The sequence below is a fragment of the Citrus sinensis genome, chromosome 3 (genome assembly GCF_022201045.2).
Source record: "Citrus sinensis cultivar Valencia sweet orange chromosome 3, DVS_A1.0, whole genome shotgun sequence".
Taxonomy (NCBI): domain Eukaryota; kingdom Viridiplantae; phylum Streptophyta; class Magnoliopsida; order Sapindales; family Rutaceae; genus Citrus; species Citrus sinensis.
In genome coordinates, this window is record NC_068558.1 from 30,938,727 (window position 1) to 30,951,734 (window position 13,008).

At 31.6% G+C, this 13,008-nt stretch overlaps 2 protein-coding genes across 4 annotated transcripts; both read left to right on the forward strand.

Annotated features, from left to right (window-relative positions):
• The first annotated feature begins 1,354 nt into the window (after positions 1 to 1,354).
• LOC102613455 (single-stranded DNA-binding protein WHY2, mitochondrial) lies at positions 1,355 to 5,066 on the forward strand. 3 transcript variants are annotated; one of them, XM_052439014.1, is made up of 9 exons: positions 1,355 to 1,520; positions 2,403 to 2,524; positions 2,649 to 2,746; positions 2,844 to 2,936; positions 3,148 to 3,242; positions 3,493 to 3,560; positions 4,125 to 4,213; positions 4,295 to 4,411; positions 4,611 to 5,066. In XM_052439014.1, exons 1-8 carry the CDS (start codon positions 1,486 to 1,488, stop codon positions 4,409 to 4,411), a joined length of 717 nt encoding a protein of 238 aa, XP_052294974.1. In that variant the 5' UTR covers positions 1,355 to 1,485; the 3' UTR covers positions 4,611 to 5,066. The 3 variants fall into 3 exon arrangements, with proteins under 3 accessions (XP_052294974.1, XP_006478304.2, XP_024954278.2); XM_006478241.4 differs by lacking the exon at positions 4,295 to 4,411; XM_025098510.2 differs by lacking the exons at positions 4,125 to 4,213; positions 4,295 to 4,411.
• Positions 5,067 to 6,910: 1,844 nt separating this feature from the next.
• LOC102613171 (60S ribosomal protein L13-1) lies at positions 6,911 to 9,217 on the forward strand. The gene is made up of 5 exons (XM_006478240.4): positions 6,911 to 7,070; positions 7,207 to 7,314; positions 7,428 to 7,561; positions 8,501 to 8,659; positions 8,767 to 9,217. Exons 2-5 carry the CDS (start codon positions 7,209 to 7,211, stop codon positions 8,986 to 8,988), a joined length of 621 nt encoding a protein of 206 aa, XP_006478303.2. The 5' UTR covers positions 6,911 to 7,070; positions 7,207 to 7,208; the 3' UTR covers positions 8,989 to 9,217.
• Positions 9,218 to 13,008: the final 3,791 nt, after the last annotated feature.

A 13,008-nucleotide genomic window follows, 5' to 3' on the forward strand; every position in this document is an offset into this window, starting at 1 on the left:
TAGCTAAAGAATCAAACTCAGATAATATCGGTAGTAATAATGGCTTCAATGTTGATGTGTTCTTTGGTTTCTCCAATGAGGATCCTTTAAAGTTGGAGTGGATTAACAGAATTCTTGAGCCTGACGAGGGCTTTAGGTAATTCTTTTTGTGAAGTGGAAGAAACTATCTATTCCCTGTGAAAAACTGATTCAGTTCATTATAATTAATCAAACGTTACATGAATGTTCATAATTTATATGTAAACAAAATTATTTATGTAAAATATACAATTCAATATTATTAATTTTTTTGAAAAAAGAAAATAAGTAGGGATTCGGTCCTACTTTAATTTCTATTCAATTTGGTGATTATCAGGGACATTCCTGAACTATTTTCAATCAAAATTTTCTACTTAATTTAGAGATTAGCGGAGACATCCCCAAACCATGCCCAATTAATTTTTTTTCAGATATGCGATGGGTTCGGAGATGGCTTCAGAACGGGTTCGGGTTTAGCTTTGGAGATTATGATTCCCACCTTATTGCCATCATCACTACTGAAAAGAACGTAGACCGATAAACCCGGTTCAGTTTCCACTTACTTACCAAATAGGAGATGAAAATCTATTTATTCCTAAAAAAAGTGACTTATATTGGTAAATGCACATGAAAATTCTCTTGCAGTAGTCGAAAAAGGTTTGAAGCTCGGACCAATTGACTAAACAGAGAATTGGTTTAATGCGATTTTAAAAAAAGTATGATTAATGGTAATTTCTTTATTTTTAAATATTTTAGAGATTTTTAAGAAATTAAAAGTGTTTTTTATTCATAAAATTTATAATAAAAATATCTAATTTTTTTTTTCAAAAATAAGGCTGAATCATAGGCTATATAGCTCACACACTACTTCGTCCAATTATTAGAAGTATGTTTTCTTGATCAAAACAAAGGTGATAATTGTAACTTAAAAACTAATTAACTTTTAAAAAATGATGCGCAAACACATTCCCCATTACAATTAGGCAACTCGAACACTTATTTCATGAACGAAACTTAATATAATTATTCAATAGATTATTTGAGTCATTTTTTATCAATCTTCAATTTTATTTTTATATACTCAAAATATTATTACCGTCTCAAATTCTAATAATTTTCTAAAATCTTTTATTGGTTTAATGATTCTTTCAAACATAATTTTATTAAAAATGATCATTCGATCTAAGAATTGAATTAGATTAAAATTTCACAAAATAAAGATAAGAACGACCGAAATAAACACAAAACTCCAGTGGTTCTACACCGTAAGAAAGACACGTGGCAGTAAATGAAAAGAGGATGCACGGAGCATTCATGCACCCCAGTTTCCACTCTTACTCTTAATCTCCCTCTCTCTCTATTTTTTTTTTCCCTTTTTTGAAGGCACTCAAAATCTCTGTAAACGCTATTCAAAAACCCATTTCTCTCTGTAAAACCCTAACACATTCGCTCTCTTAAAGAGCCAAGATGATGAAGCTTTCTCGCTCTCTGCTTTCTTCCAGGTACCTTGTCTACGAAAACCTCGTTTGTTTTGTAAGAAAGTAATTTTCATTTCCTGTTTGGTTTCCCAGAAAATGCTAGAAAGTGCAAAAAGTCAAACTTTTGCGTGTGTGGTTTTTATTTTTATTTGTTGTGTTGCAACTGGGGCCTAACGCGAATATTTGGCTTACATTGGAGGATAAAAATTTTAAATGTTTTTCTATTGTTTTAAATTTTGTTACATTTGAAAGTGCTTTTGTGGGAAGCGTTTTTTAACTGTGATATAAAAGCACTTTAAAGTGCTTATTTTGGTGCTTGGGGGGGGGGGGGGGGGGAGAGAACTTGAAAATGCTTACTGGAAGTACACCCATCAAGTGCTACTATTAAGTTCTTCAAAAGCCGTTTCCAGAGAAACTTCTATAAAATGCTTCTCTAAAAAGCAAGCAGTCAGGGTGTCTATTGTTTAATCTCAAAATGAGCTTTCTGTATTTCATCCAAATATATACAAAAAAAGTAAAATAGAGACTGGTTAATTTTTTATGAAATGAATTCACATGTGCTCGAATGTGTGGGGTGCATTTGGGAGTGCTTTTGTAGAATCAATTATTTTAGTGGAAGTAATTTTTCTAAAAGTAGTAAATGTTTCCTAGAGTGAAAGTATTTTTTTTTTTTTAATAGAAGCAGTTTAAAATAGATTTTGGAAAAATAAAAAGCAGTTGAAGTGTTTTTCCTGTTATGACATGGGTGTCAATTGATTTTATTATGAGTCTATTAACATTTATATATGGAAATGGCATCAACCTCTGTGTTGTTTTTCTTCAGCTCTTTGAAATCTTACATGAATATTTCTAACATAGTTGAAGGGATTCTTTTATTTATTTATTCATTTTTTCAAATTGAAACAGGAGCCAATTGTCTGAGAAACTGTTAGCTGGAGAAGCTAATTATGTAAGAGATGGTTTGACGTCACATGTATTAATATCCCAGGCTGGAATGTCAACTACTGGTCATGATGTTAGTGCTAAGGGTATGGACTGTGTTTTGACAAGCATGTTTATAAGAATTTTAGAAAATTTTGTTACTTTTTAAACTGCTACTAATGTTGTTGTTTGCAAATTATCTTATCTGGTTCCTGTATCTTGAACATGTAGGGAGTTTAGGAGGTCGTATATTTGCTCCTTATTATGTTTATAAGGGAAAAGCTGCATTCTCTGTTGATCCGGTTCTGCCAACTTTCATGAAATTGGATGTATGATTTAACCTTTCTTTCTTACAAATTCGTTCATCTATATGAATTTGCTATACAAAGTCAATGATGCTTTCTATTTGTCCTTTGTGGTGTACAGTCTGGGGATTTAAAAGTTAAGCGCAAAGGTGTCATTTTGTTGACCTTTGCACCTGCCATTGGCGAGCGCAAGTATGATTGGGCAAAGAAGCAGGTAAGTTTCTTAGCAATTAGATCGCTTTATTTCACATTCATGGTTTCATCTGTCAATACCTAAGCCTCGCTTACTTTCACTTTCTAGCTGTTGCAATAGTACTGACGAGAAGTAGCATATAATTATAATATTCTTCTTGGATATATGTGTTCCCTCTGTCAGACACACATTCAATGCTGTTAGACTGACTGAGTTACTTGATCTTTTGTAGCATTTTGCTTTATCACCAACAGAAGTTGGGTCTTTGCTAACCATGGGTCCCAGAGATTCTTCTGAATTCTTCCATGATCCTGCAATGCTATCAAGGTTGATCTTCTGGCATATTTCTGTTTTATTTTCTTTGTTTTTGTTTGGGGTTGGGGGTTGGTAGGGGAGATAAGGCAATTTGATCTTTGGGCATTACAATTTTGCTGCCCATTTATGTACTCAAGAATATGATTAACAGTTTGATTAAGTGCTGATATGGTATATCTTTTAATTCATTGCACAAATTTTTATAGTGCCTTTTAATTTTCTGAATGCTGTTAGTTTTTCTGACAATAAAGTACTGCTACAGCAATGCCGGTCAAATGAGGAAGAGCTTATCGATTAAGGCAAATGCGGATGGTTTTTTCATATCTTTGAGTGAGTACTCTACCTGTGTTCAATAACTTTTCATCTGAAATTACAAATTTTCAGTTGTTTGTATCACATGTAGCTTCCTTTTTTCAATATCAAATAAACCTTTTTACGATTTAACTTTTGTTGGTTTCGGCTACTAATGCAAAGGGTTGCTGCTTTACTTTGCCTTGTTGGTGTTATGTTATGAATCAAGTAACAACTTTTCACTTTATTTTTTTATCTGAAGACAATTCTTTTTTGGCTGTTCGGTTTCCGAAACCTATTGTATTCATTTCTCATTCTTCATTGTATCAAGTTTACTGTGTGGTGATAGAGCTGTTGTTATTTTCAGTGGGGTACTGCAGGCTGACAATGGAGTCTTCAGAACCATTTTTTCTGTCTGCAAAATTATATCTATATTCAGTTTTTTACTAACTGGAGTTTCAATTTAATGCTTTAACTTAATGTTAGCCTGAGCTCAGCACTTTCCTTTTTTATTTTTTATTTTGGGTTGGGGGGGGGGGGGGGGGGGGGTGAGAGAGAGTTCCTACTAAATTTTTATTCATTGCATATGCAATTTCTTGGCAGATGTCGCCAACAACATTTTGAAAACCAATGAGCGCTTTGTTGTTCCTGTCTCGACTGCAGAATTTGCTGTGATGAAGACTGCTTGCAGTGTATGATATCTGAACTTCTGGAATTCATACCAGACTATCTTGTTTTGGCATTTAAATTTGATGAAAGGCATCATTCATTAGGTATGCACAAATGAAATTGCTAGTCGATCACAACTGGGCTCCCCAGCCGTGATATGTTGTTCTCAAGTGACCTCAGTTTTAGGAGATTCAAGATCCAAGTCCATCACGGAAAAATAGGTTTATGTGGAGTGTCCAAGAATAAGTTTTATGCATTTATAGTCAGATGTCTAATTGATTTTACCTGTTATCTGTTTCATTCCAAACTTAATGCCTGAGTTCATCCTTCTAAAAATATATTAACATGCTATAGCTGCAGGATAATTACATCACACTGCACTATTTTTATTTTTTCCAAATAACTTGCTTTCCTGTGCAGTTTGCATTGCCTCATCTCATGGGTTGGGACCGGTTGACTAATCAGCTACCCAGAAGTAGTACTGAGAGTTCGAGTTCATCAAAGGTGGATCAACAATTTTTGGATTTAGAGTGGGATAAATGAACTCAATGCCTCACCTCATTTGCAGATAGTTAGTTTAAAGAAAAAACGCATGAACATTCTAGAAATGTGCCCTTGTGAATCCTATTTGTACTTTCCAAAAAATTGTATTTTGCCACCACTGTTTCTAGTAGTTACAAGAATCCCTATGATATATCTTCACTGCTTCTCAGACTGTCATGATATGCTTAGGTAGGTTTAGTTTGGAACCAATTATCTTAACCAGGCCATTAAGCTTCACTTTGTGTTTCTTCTTTGCCTTCAGCTTTTTTGAATTTGTAAATCATTTCTTATTGAGATTCATTCAGAAATGTGTTTGTTATGGTATTTTTTTAATATCATAATTGCTTGTAACAAAAAAAAAAGGCTAAATGTGTTTGCTATGGTAATTTGATTTATATCATAATGCTTGGAAGAGAAATGGTTTAACTTAAAAAAAAAAAAAATGAACGATCGCCTATGGTAAAATGATGTTACAGCCACGGGACTAAACTTGGTTTTGATTTCTATTTTCTAATGTCTATCGCGACAGGAAATACGGTTTCAAAGCCCATTTTTTGCTGATTATTGTAGTTCTATATTTTATAAGCCACCAACATTTTTAATTTCTAGTATGTCTCATATTAAATAAAATAATTGTTAATTTTAAAGAAATAAAGTTATTTGTTATAAGACATATATGTATAATATATGTTTGAAGGACGAAAGTCGAACAATAATATTTGTACAAGTTAGTTTAATTATATCTCGAAAGAGACAATTTAGTTAATTGGTCATTTGTCATAGAAATAAGGGGTCATGGGTTTTGATTCCCCTAGTGCTCGTCATCTTTGTTCTTTTTTTTATTATTTTAAAAAAAATAAATGAAGAGTTTGTTGTGATACTCTAATGTTGTGTTATACTTTTCAAATTGGAGAATTGAAATTATTGACAGTATTTACTTTGGGGGGATTGTCACTTTCTCCCCTACAGAAATCAACATATACCATTTACTTCCCTGCTGCTTTTATAATGGCCAAAAACCCCCCGACCGCATAAGTTTACAGTATTACCTTTATTTTTAACAACTCTTTTATTTACATTTATTATAAATTAAATAAATTACACGAATAAAAATTAAATAAAAAATTAAGCATTAAAAATAAGAAATATATGTTTTGAAATGAGAAAAAAATTAATAATAAATTTTTTTTGTAATTATTTATTTTGTGAACATTTTCTTATAATAAACATTTTGTAATATTTTAAAATTAAATGTAAAAAGATAGTCAGAATATTTTATTATTTATCTTATAATAAATTTTTATTTGTCATTCAAGTTTTCTTATAATAATTTTTTTATCATTTTATAATAATTTTCTTATATATTTATTGTAAGAAAATTTTCACAAATTAAATAAGTACAAGAAAAAAAATTATTATTAATTTTTTTGCTCATATCAAAACATATATTTCTTATTTTTTATTTAGTTTTTATTCATGTGATTTATTTAATTTATAATAAAAATAAATAAAAGAATAGTTGAAAATAAGGGTAATATTGTAAATTTATGCTATCAGGGGGGTTTTTGGCCATTATAAAAACAACAGAGGGGAAAATGTTATATGTTGATTACTGTAGGGAAGAAATTAGCAATCTCCCATTTTCTTTATGAAATAGAGCAAGAATCAGAATTATCACGAGCCCTACCCTATCCCAATTGAGAATGGAAGATGAGAAATTGTTTCCCCAAAGGATGGGAATGAGTCTCTCATTCTTGAGAGCTTCAATTTTATCCTATTAACATTTCAATTTTTCTAATATGCCTTCTTTTTAAATGAAAAATATAAATACCAAAAAATTAAAGAAAAAAGAAAATTCCTAAAGCCTAATAAACTCCTCACAAAGCTCTACCAAGCGCCAATAAAAATATATGGGCCTGCATTTTTCATTTCCATTCTCTTTATATTTTAATAAGTAAACATCATATTTTAGATTTCAATTCCTCAAATCTACGAGTTAATATGCTATTAGTTGATTCTATTTACAGTTGACTATATATAAGTCATTGATACAATAATTATTTTCTGACCAATATTTATCGAACCTCAACCACTTTAAATAAATAAATATTGTATGTAAAAGTAAATAAAATTTAGTAATTACTAATGGAACTTGGTAACTCTTAAAACCGATTGAAGGGCCGGCCCGGCCCAATAGATAAGGTAAGTGGCGAGCTAGGGTTTAGTTTTGTGGACATTATATATGAAGCAAAGCTTCGCCCTTAAAAGTGGTTGGCTCTGTTGCCGTCGAGACTGAGAGAAACGGACATAGTCGTCTGCATTTCGCTCTGTAAACAGGTATGTGATAAGCAAGCTCTCTCTTCTAGCATCTAGCCCTTGGATTCAATCAACTTTAATTAAAATTACATGGGATTAAATGCCCATCAATCTTAATCTTCTTATATTTGATAGTTAGTTGTGAATGTGATCGCAGAAATGAAGCATAACAACGTAATTCCAAATGGGCACTTTAAGAAGCATTGGCAGAACTATGTCAAGACTTGGTTCAACCAACCTGCTCGCAAAAATCGACGACGAGTCGGTCAGTCTTTTTTTTTTTCTTTAATTAGCTTTATTTTACTTCTTGTTACTGTTGATGTCGTTTTCTTTTCGTGGTGCTTATTCGTTGTTTGTTTGTTTGAAAACCACTAACAGCTCGTCAAAAGAAGGCCGTTAAAATCTTCCCTCGCCCTACTGCTGGGCCGCTTCGTCCCGTCGTTCATGGCCAGACTTTGAAATACAACATGAAATTAAGGGCTGGCAGAGGCTTTACTCTTGAGGAACTCAAGGTTTCTTTCTTGTTTTCTTAGTTTCATTTTCGATAATTGATTTGATTCATACGTTGCTTATGCATTCACATTATGTTAATTATGATTGCAACGATTCGGTAAATGGCTCATTGGGATAGACATGGATGAGCAGTACCCCTAGAAACGTATAAGAAATTTTCTCAAAACAAAATGGTTAGAAGTGATAATTATGTGTATGTATAGAATTATAATGTTAAATAGATCTACAAAATAATCAAATCAATTGGAGATTTAAGTTATTCTTTTTTTTTAGTTCCTTTTTCATTTTCAAAAGAAACAAACAAACAATTCATATCTCGTAAGGCATGGAATTAAATTACTGAATTGCATATTAACTTAATTACTATATTAATTATATAATTAAAAAGGTTTTGTAGGACGATCTATAAAAAAAGTGATACAGTTTGATTCCCCAATTCAGTTAGTAGTATCCGCCTCATTGGGTAGAATGCCTTCTGCTGCGGGTTATCAACCTACCCTTAGTACCGAAATGGGTTCTTTACAAGAAAGAATAGCTTCTGTCAAAGAGGGTCCATAACTTCTATGCAAGCAGTTTATGTGCCTGCGGATGACTCGACTGATCTTGCTCCTGCCACAATGTTTGCCCATTTAGATGCTACTACGGTACTATCAATGCCAAAGGTATCTGTCAAGAGGATGCTAACCATAGATCAAATTATTTCATGGATTGGATTTCATTTGACCGTCTATGGCTCCATTGTGTGTGCTCGGGGTAGAAGTTTTGAATAAATGTCTTGTCATGCTACTAAGTACTTTGATTTAAGTACTTTTCTTTCTAAGAGGTGGAATAGAATAACGCGGCTGAAGTGTAATGATCATATGTCTGTAATGCATTGTATGTGGTTGATGCTTCTTTGTTATTTTTGCCCTAGTTAATCTTATTCTCTTTACATTAAGGCTGCTGGAATTCCCAAGAAACTGGCTCCGACAATTGGTGTTTCAGTCGATCATCGACGCAAGAACCGTTCTCTTGAGGGTCTTCAATCTAATGTTCAGAGGCTCAAGACTTACAAGGCTAAGTTGGTTGTTTTCCCAAGACGTGCTCGCAAGTTTAAGGTAATTTTTTTTAATCATTTTATTTAAATTTGCTGAGTAAGATATTTTATTTTATCTATTTTTTGTCATCTGTTATCTTGATTTATTCTTATCTGGACTCTTTGCAGGCTGGTGATTCGGCTCCTGAGGAATTGGCAACAGCAACTCAAGTACAAGGACCTTACATGCCCATTGCTCCTGAGAGGCCTACTGTCGAGCTTGTTAAGGTTACTCAAGATATGAAGTCCTTCAAGGCTTATGACAAACTCCGTATCGAGCGTGTGAACGAGCGCCATTTTGGTGCCAGGATGAAGAAGGCTGCAGAGGCTGAAAAGGAAGAGAAGAAGTAAAAAAACTTGTTTAAGCAACACTTTGAATGTGGGCCTGTTTTTGGCATTTTGTTATAGTGATTTCAATCTGTTAGCTTTAGGCTTGAAATTGTTATTTTATTTTGAATGTGGGAAGATTTCTTGGTTATATTATTTGCAATGGACCTATCCAATGGTTGTTTTGGTTTTGAATTCTTTCCTGAATGAAGTAGATTCTTGCCAAAGCCTTAAAGCATTGGCTACTTTAAAATGTTGGCATATTTTGTCTGGGGAAGATATTATTTTGCAATGTTGCAATGGAAATTGTGCTTGACCAGTGCTTAATTTGGAGGATAGCTAAAGCTGCTTGTAACTTTTTTCAACTGTTTAAAGACGAGCAATTTCGTGTTTTGTTCATGCTGGTTTCTTATAAGAATTTGCTAATCCTGTGCTTCGTTTTCTAGCTGTTTGTTTTCATATCACCCTGTAAATAAATTGACGTTGAAGAAATTTTTGGAATTCTTACCTAATTTCAATCTTTTTTATTTGTTCAATTGCTAAGAACGGAGTATGAAGATATAAGAGATTTTTAATCTCTTTCAAGATTGACATGCCCTTTTTTTTTTTTTTTTGTTAGTTCTTGGAAAATTATGACTTATTTTATTGGCTATGGAATAAAAGTTAAAGACTGCTGTCTTATGATCTAGAAATTCATCTGATTGCTTTTTGACAATTTCTTTTTATCATGGGAAAAGGTAACTCAAAATCCAATAATTGTCTCAACCCTAATATTTGTCTAAATACACTTCTTTTTAGTTAAGGAGGAGCAGTGATATTTGATCTTCTGAATTTATGACATCAGCCTCTAATAACTATTTGTATGTTAATTTTTGTTTTATTCTTATGTGATTATTAAAAATGATTATATTAATTTTTGTTTAATTCTTGTGTGATTATTAAAAATGATTAATAAGTTTCAAGTACAATGTCACTTATAACTTTTTGTAACTATCTAAATGTATAAAGGCTACTTGCACCATCATGAATAACAGAGCAATAATATTTGAACAGCGTAACATCAGGGTAACAAAATTGCATCCCAAGTAATGGAGCATTGATATTTGAATGCTTAGTGCTTAATTTCAAATTAGTTTTTATTACTTTCTTTGTGGTTATTTAATATATTTTTATAAACTCCTTAAATTTTTATTAGTCATTAATGTTTTGTCGGAGTTTTTATGCCGAACAAATAAAAAGGAGTAGAAAAATTATAAATTGGTGCGAAAAAATAGTCAGATGAAAGATTTAAGGGAGAAAGGAGAGTGTAGTTCGTTTTGTGTTAAGAGTTTAAAATAAAAAAAAAAAACAACAGAACTATTATAGAGGGAGCTCTCTGTGTGTTTAAATTTCAAGATGATCTCCTGTATAAACGTTTTTAAGCAGATTTTTAGCACGTGAATGGGTATATTGAGGAAATAGGATTTATTTTCATGAGTATATTGAGGAAGAGTGACACAAAGAAGATTAAATTTGCATTCCTATAATTTCAATGTCATTAAATTTTTTCATATCTGGTAATTACTCATGAGATATGTTACCATAAATGAAAAGAAGAATCATCTTAACTATTAATTCATGGTAAATGCAATGACTTCAAATAAATTGACCGGCCAGTGATAGCAAGTAATAGCACATATACTTCTTATAATTTTAAGTAATAAAATTACCAACTGTATCGACTTCCGAAATAAATTATATTAATCTAGTTAAGGTTAATTAGCGGCAAAGAAAATGTTGTTCTAGGTGGCTAATTTTAACTTCGTAAACTTCTTTTGATACACATTTAACCACAATTCATTGATGGATGTGGCAATATTATTGCTCTTTAATGTAAGAGTAATTATATATTTATAAAATTAGGATACACAATTTGTATTCCAAACAACGTGGCACGAGATATCTCATTTGTTCGTTAATATAAGATAGGAGAAAATGATGGTGCAACGGTGGTACGGTACCACCGTTGCATCCAGCCGTTGAATTTCAATAGATCCATTTATCTAAGTGGATCCAACGACTAGATGCAACAGTGGTACCGTATCACCGTTGCATCGTAACCGGACCCTATAAGATAATATAAAAGGTTAATTATTACAAAACACATGCATAGCTCCTTGATTTATAACGTGTCATTACTTTCGGGGTTCGTTTGGAATTGAGGTTGGGCAGCCGTAGCTTAAAAGTTACAGTACTAAAGTATTTAGTAAACACCAGCTGCTGTAGTTTGAAAGTTATGTTGATATGCTTTTTCACTTCTATAATGAAAAATCTAATATATCTTTAATAATTTTTTCAAAATTATTATTTCAAATTTATATTTATACTACATGTTGTTAATTGTTGTTTGATGGTTATAGTTTTTTTTCATAGCAACCGTGACTTAAAAGGTACAATACCTTAATTCCAAATAGAACCTTAATCTAGTATCACAATTGTAAGCATGAGATTTGGATTGTGATTCCTTTATAAGGTTTAATTTGATCAGTAAGTATTTCAAAAAAATATATATATCTCAACCTTACACTTTTATAAATACACGAGTTGAACAACAAACTAATCGAAAACACATGATCAAAGTGATTGTGATAATAAAAATCAATGCAGAGAACTGGCAAAGAAGAAAAACTACACATGTTCTTGTCTCGAGAACGAGCACCAAAAGCTCTCTTTACTGGCATAAATTGTACCAGATCACAAGAGGAGATTACAAAATTTTTAATGAATCCTAAATCACTCATTAACTGTCTCTCAATCACAGGATATCAGCAATCACAGGATATCAGCTTGCAAATGAGCCCCATTTATCACTTACTTTTACGGTCTTGCTGGTCTAGTCAACGCCAGTCAAACCAACTCTTATTCCAATTGCCAGCACGTGCCACTCTCATTTCGATACTTTGCTTTTTCCTGGAAAATCTTACGAAACTAATAATGAACTAATTTATTAGTCTAAATAGATATGTTAATCGAACCGAACCGGTTTTAAAATTGGTCCGGACCAGTCGGTTCAATTTGGGTCAATCAAATCCATTTTTTTTTTTCTTTTCTTTCCTCAAAAACTAGGCTGATTAGTCTTAGTTTTGTGAGTGAATATTCATGGAGAACGCGTTTGTATCTAAGGTTGATAACACACACAACATAAAAAAACTGAATTGTATGGATGTTCAAGATGACAAAATTCTTCGTGTGAAGTGAGATAACCTAATCTATTTGGGCTAATTAAGGTAACTACAATGAAGTTGATATATTTTATAGTGGATATATAAGTTTTATATTTTTATTATCATATTTATGAGTTGAAGTTAAGTGCCAATGAATGCATAGCTAAGTTATTATAAACCCTTAATATATGTTTCTCAAACAACTTTCAATTTATACAAAAGAATTATCTGTTCGTGTTTATATATTATCAGTTAACCTTTATGAAAAATTTAGAAGATAGATTTTCATTTCAGATATTGCAATTATACAAAACTAAAAGTAGAAAATTATTTAATATGGTGTTCATCATTTATCGTTTATCACTAAATAAGTTTATCGTTTCTTCATTAATTCTTTTAATTTAAAATTTATTATAAACCCTTAACATACGTTTGCCGAACAACTTTCAATCTATGCAAAAGAATTATCTGTTTGTATCTATATAATCAGTTAATTTTTATGAGAAATTTAGAAGATAGATTTGCATTTTAAATGTTGCATTTATACAAAACTAAAAGTAGAAAATTATTTACTACGGTGTTCGTCATTTATCATTTATCACTAAATAAGTTTATCGTTTCTTCATTAATCCTTTTAATTTAAAATAACTAAATAAGGTGTTTCAAACAACACAAATTAATTAAAACAATTAAAAAAATATAAAAAATAATGGTTTAAACAGTTAAATTAATTTAATTATAAACAATAAAAAATTATATTACCACTAAAAGTTAACAATGCATGTGACGATAGCTAGTGTTATGGTAGTTAATTCGGCTGTTAGCGTTGCTTCTCTTTGTT

Bases quoted from the DNA above. Each gene is read 5' to 3' on its own strand.
- LOC102613455 (XM_006478241.4), top strand. From the start codon at position 1,486: ATGATGAAGCTTTCTCGCTCTCTGCTTTCTTCCAG. The intron at 3,561-4,124 runs GTGAGTACTCTA...ATTTCTTGGCAG, and splicing joins TGGTTTTTTCATATCTTTGA to ATGTCGCCAACAACATTTTG. The intron at 4,214-4,610 runs GTATGATATCTG...TTTCCTGTGCAG, and splicing joins TGATGAAGACTGCTTGCAGT to TTTGCATTGCCTCATCTCAT.
- LOC102613171 (XM_006478240.4), top strand. From the start codon at position 7,209: ATGAAGCATAACAACGTAATTCCAAATGGGCACTTTAAGAAGCATTGG. The intron at 7,562-8,500 runs GTTTCTTTCTTG...CTTTACATTAAG, and splicing joins TTACTCTTGAGGAACTCAAG to GCTGCTGGAATTCCCAAGAA. The intron at 8,660-8,766 runs GTAATTTTTTTT...GACTCTTTGCAG, and splicing joins GACGTGCTCGCAAGTTTAAG to GCTGGTGATTCGGCTCCTGA.